The following is a 5,000-nucleotide window of genomic DNA, read 5'->3' on the forward strand; positions in this document are numbered from 1 at the left end:
TGATACAGTGTTGCAGCAAACGGTAATCACAATAAAAAATCAATCTAAGAGAGTGAAAGAATATGTATATTGCAAACAGGATTTTTAGTTCTTGAAGTTGATTTTGATGAGATTGTCTGTCTGTTTATAATTGAATAAAACTTTATTATGATTTGCAATTGTTATCAGCTAGAGTGTGTGTTCAGAAAAATGTGAATTTATTTCTCTGTGACTTTGTTAAAAAACTTGGTATGACTCTCAGAGGTTGGGAAGGCTGGCTGGAGTTTGGACGCTGGGAGAGAGAAATTGTGGTGCCAGACATCTCTCGGGTGTTGAGGAGACCTGTAGGACCTGATCTGGAACCTGTAACTCCACTTGTGCATGCTCTCTTCCACCGCCTCAGAGCTACAAATTTGTGAGTCTATATTACTGGCATATCAATTTCACATGTTTAGTATACTGTGTATCTATGTGTATCTTTGTTCTGTATTTGTTTTATTTATGTATTTGTTTATTTGTTAAGTAATTTATTATACATTTGTTAAGTAATTAAATGATTGATTAATGAATTGATTGATTAGTTAATTAACACACACACTCACTCTCTCTCTCACTCTCTCTCTCTCTCTCTCTCTCTCTCTCTCTCTCTCTCTCTCTCTCTCTCTCTCTCTCTCTCTCTCTCTCTCTCTCTCTCTCTCTCTCTCTCTCTCTCTCTTTCTCTTTCTCTCTCCTCTCCCTCTCCCCCCTCTCCCTCTCCCTTCCTCTCCTTCTCCCTTCCTCTCTCTCTCTCTCTCTCTCTCTCTCTCTCTCTCTCTCTCTCTCTCTCTCTCTCTCTCTCTCTCTCACTCTCACCTCACTCTCACTCACTCTCTCTCTCTCTCTCTCTCTCTCTCTCTCTCTCTCTCTCTCTCTCCTTCTCTCCTCTCTCTCTCTCTCTCTCTCTCTCTCTCTCTCTCTCTCTCTCTCTCTCTCTCTCACTCATTCACTCACTCATTCACTCACTCAAAGAGAGAGAGAGGGAGGGAGGAAGAGGGAGAGAGAGACAGAGATACAGACTGAGAGACAAACAGATAGATAATATGTATATATATATATATATGTATGTATGTATTTGTGTGTAAAACACAGGGAAATCACTGCACAAATTAATGGGGCTGATTTGCTGAGTGCTGAGAGATATGAAAGCCATCTTGTTACCAAACTGAACTCCAGCGGCACACGCATGATACGAGCAAGCAAAGAGGATGTGGTGAAGTGTGCAGAAACAGAATCTATTGAGAGCCTCCACCTGAACTTAAAGAATGCAAAGTAAGTTGTTGTTTGGTCTCCTGGTTCTCCTCATTCTGCTTTTCCTTTTCTTTCTCCTTCTTCATTTGTTTCTTCTCCTCCCTTTTGCTCCTTCCCTTCATCTTACTCTCCTCTTCCTCCTCTTCCTCCAATTTATCATCCATCTCCCTACTCCTCCATTTTCTTCTTCTTTTCTCCCTCCTCCTCTTTCTCCTATCCCTTCTCCTCCTCCTCCTCCTCCTCCCTCCTCCTCCTCCTCCTCCCTCCTCCTCCTCCTCCTCCTCCTCCTCCTCCTCCTCCTCCTCTCCCTCTTCTTCCTCTCTCTCTTCCTTCTCTTCTTCCTCTCCCTCCTCCTCTTCTTCCTCTCCCTCCTCCTCTTCTTCCTCTCCCTCCTCCTCTTCCTCCTCTCCCTCCTCCTCTTCCTCCTTCTCCTTCTCCTCCTCTCCCTCCTCCTTCTCCCTCCCTCCTCCTCACCCTCCCTCCTCCTTTTCTCCCTTCTCCTCTCCCTCCTCCTCCCTTCCCCCTCCTCCTCCTTTCTCCTCCTCCTCCTCCTCCTCCACCTCCTTCTCTTCTCCTCCTCCTCATCCTCCGTCTTTTTTTCCTCCTCCATCTCCTCTTTCTCCTCCTCTCCCTCTTCTTCCTCTTCCTCTTCCTCCTCTCCCTCTTCCTCATCTTCCTGCTCCTCCTCCTCCTCTCCCTCCTCCTCCTCCTCCATCTCCTCCTCTTACTCCTCCTCACCCTCCTCCCCTCCATCTCCTCCTCTTACTCCTCCTCACCCTCCTCCTCCTCCTTCTCCTTCTCCTCTCCCTCTCTCATCTTTATTCTTTTCCTCCTCCTCCTCCTCCTCACCCTCCTCCTCCTCTTCTCCCTTCTCCTCTCCCTCGTCCTCCCCTTCCCCTTCCCCCTCCTTCTCCACCACCTCCTCCTCCTCCTCCCTCTCTTTCTACTCGTCCTCCTCCTTCTTCTCTTTCTCCTCCTCCTCCTTCTGCTCCTTCTTCTCCTCCTCCTGCTCCTTCTTCTGCTCCTTTTCCTCCTCCTCCTGCTCCTCCTTCTGCTACTTCTCTTCCTTCTTGTCCTCCTCCTCCTCCTCCATCTCCTCCTCTCCCTCCTCCTCCTCCTCCTCCTCCTCTCCCTCCTCCTCCTCCTCCTCCTCCTCCTCCTCCTCCTCCTCCTCCTCCTTCTTCTTCTTCTCTTTCTCCCTCCTCCTCCTTCTGCGCCTTCTTCTCCCTCCTCCTGCTCCTCCTTCTTCTGCTCCTTTCCTCCTCCTCCTGCTCCTCCTTCTGCTACTTCTCTTCCTTCTTCTCCTCCTCCTCCTCCTCCATCTCCTCCTCTCCCTCATCCTCCTCATCCTCTCCCTCCTCCTTCCCCCCTCCTCCTCTTACTCCCTCATCTTCCTTCTTTACCTCCCTACTCCTACTCTTCTCCCTTCTCCTCTCCCTCGTCCTCCCCTTCCCCTTCCCCTTCCCCTTCTCCCTCCTCCTCCTCCTCCTCCTCCTCCTTTCTTTCTTCTCCTCCTCCTCCTCTTTCTGCTCCTTCTTCCCCCTCCCTCCTGCTCCTTCTTCTGCTCCCTTTCCTCCTCCTCCTGCTCCTCCTTTGCTCCTTCTCTTCCTTCTTCTCCTCCTCCTCCTCCTCCTCCTCCTCCTTCTCTTTCTCCTTCTCCTCCTCCTTCTGCTCCTTCTTCCCCTCCCTCCTCCTCCTTCTCTTTCTCCTCCTCCTCCTCCTCCTCCTCCTCCTCCTTCTCTTTCTCCTGCTCCTTCTCCTCCTGCTCCTTCTTCTCCTCCTTCTTCTCCTCCTACTCCTGCTCCTCCTTCTGCTCCTTCTGCTCCTCCTATTCCTGCTCCTCCTTCTCCTCCTCCTCCTCCTTCTCTTTCTCCTCCTCCTGCTCTTTCTTCCCCTCCTCCTCCTCCTCCTCCTCCTTCTCCTCCACCTCCTTTTTCCCTCCACCTCCTTCTCTTCCTCCACCTCCTTTTTTCCCTCCTCCTCCTTCTCCTACTCCTCTTCCTCCTACTCCTACTCCACTTCTTCCTCCTTCCTCTTCTCCTCCTCCTTCTTCTCCTAGTCCTCCATCTTCTCCTTCTCATTCATCTCTTCCTCCTCCTCCTCTTCCCACCTTCTTCTCCTTCTTCTCCTCCTCCTCCTCCTTCTCTTTCTCCTTCTCCGCCTCCTCTCCCTTCCTTCTTTTCCTCCTCCTCCTCCTCCACTTCCTCCTCCTCCTCTCCCTCTCCTTCCCTCCCCCTCACCCCCCTTCCCCTTCCCCCCTTCCCCTCCTCCTCCTCCTCTTCCTCTTCTTCTCTTTCTCCTCCTACTCCTCCAGCTCCTCCTCCTTCTCTTTCTCCTCCTCCTCCTCTTCCTCCTCCTCCTCATCTCCCTCTTCTTCCTCTTCCTCATCTCCCTCTCCTTCCTCTCTTCCTCCTCTCCTTCCTCTCCCTCCTCCTCCTCCTCTCATCTCCTCCTCTCTCCCTCCTCCTCCTCCTCTCCCTCCTCCTCCTCCTCTCCCTCCTCCTCCTCCTCTCCCTCCTCCTCCTCCTCTCCCTCCTCCTTACCCCCCCTCCTCCTCTTACTCCTCCTTACTCTTCTTCTTCTTCTTCTTCTTCTCCTTCTCATTCATCTCTTCCTCCTCCTTCTCCTTTTTCTTCTTCTTCTTCTTCTTCTTCTTCTTCTTCTTCTTCTTCTTCTTCTTCTTCTTCTTCTTCTTCTTCTTCTTCTTCTTCTTCTTCTTCTTCTTCTTCTCCTCCTTCTTTCCTTCTTCTTCTTTCCTCCTCCTCCTCTTCCTCCCCTTCTTCCTCTCCTTCCTCCTCCTCTCTCGTCTCCTCCTCCTCTTATTCTCCCCTTTACCTTCCTCCTCCCACTCCTCCTAGAATATAAGGTATCTGTTTAGTGAAAAAAAAACTAATCCATAGTTTTTGTTTGTTGTATATAATGCATTCTTTGTAAGTTTAGTATGGGAGTGAATATCCTATTTTTTACAGTACTTTTTCTCTACATATGTAAGCAATAACTAATCATTTTCAGCTCTCATATCATTGTTATAGATGTCAATCCTGTAAATTTGCCCCTAATGTGAATAATAATTACAAATATTAGGATTACTGAACAATTGCTGAAATTTGTTTAATTCCAGTTTGTTAGAATATCTTTAAACTTGTTAACTAATGACAGTTTGTCTGAAAGAACATCTTTTCAATATAAACTTCTTTTTCAGGCCTGAAGTCTTTGTTCTTGCTTACAAAGAACATGATGTGGCAGATTTCAATGGAATGAAGATTTTGTGTCGTTGTTTTGGTCTCTTCTTTGAGGACCATTCACCACCACGGGGACTTCACAGAGGATTGCTAAGGTATTTATTTCTTTGGATTAAGTAAATAATCTTGTGAAAGTAAAGGAAGTAAATTAGCTAATGATAAAGATATATATGATATGATATGATATTTATTGACATTGTTGGAAAAAAATATTTTGTATTAGACCATTTGAAATCATGTTTTTATTGCCTTAACTTTTGTATTGAATTAAATTTTTAGATCTGTATATCATACAGTTGTACAGTATAATTTGTATCCTAACTGTCTTTCTCCCTTGTTCCAGGTTTACCATGAAGGGAAATGAAATGATTTTGCTAAGTAACAGAAGTCCTCTCTTTGTAATACCACCATTTAATGGAACAAAACTCATCCTGCCCTGAAACAGGCTTGCTTGTGCTCTGTATTACAGAGTAATAGGCCTTTTTTCCCTGA

At 47.3% G+C, this 5,000-nt stretch overlaps 1 protein-coding gene across 5 annotated transcripts in view; it reads left to right on the forward strand.

The window, feature by feature from the left end:
• The window catches only part of LOC113806703 (protein O-linked-mannose beta-1,2-N-acetylglucosaminyltransferase 1), a 33,411-nt gene that overhangs the window by 26,949 nt on the left and 1,462 nt on the right, over window positions 1-5,000 (forward strand). For all 5 annotated transcript variants that reach the window (XM_070115006.1, XM_070115009.1, XM_070115005.1 and 2 more), the window contains 5 exons: window positions 1-22; window positions 242-394; window positions 1,108-1,287; window positions 4,469-4,603; window positions 4,852-5,000. The exon at window positions 1-22 is cut by the window's left edge and continues 111 nt beyond it; the exon at window positions 4,852-5,000 is cut by the window's right edge and continues 1,462 nt beyond it. In XM_070115006.1, the coding sequence (XP_069971107.1) occupies window positions 1-22; window positions 242-394; window positions 1,108-1,287; window positions 4,469-4,603; window positions 4,852-4,948 (587 nt within the window). In that variant the 3' untranslated portion in view covers window positions 4,949-5,000. The remainder of the gene's footprint in view (window positions 23-241; window positions 395-1,107; window positions 1,288-4,468; window positions 4,604-4,851) is intronic.

The sequence above is a fragment of the Penaeus vannamei genome, chromosome 37 (genome assembly GCF_042767895.1).
Source record: "Penaeus vannamei isolate JL-2024 chromosome 37, ASM4276789v1, whole genome shotgun sequence".
Classification (NCBI taxonomy): Eukaryota; Metazoa; Arthropoda; class Malacostraca; order Decapoda; family Penaeidae; genus Penaeus; species Penaeus vannamei.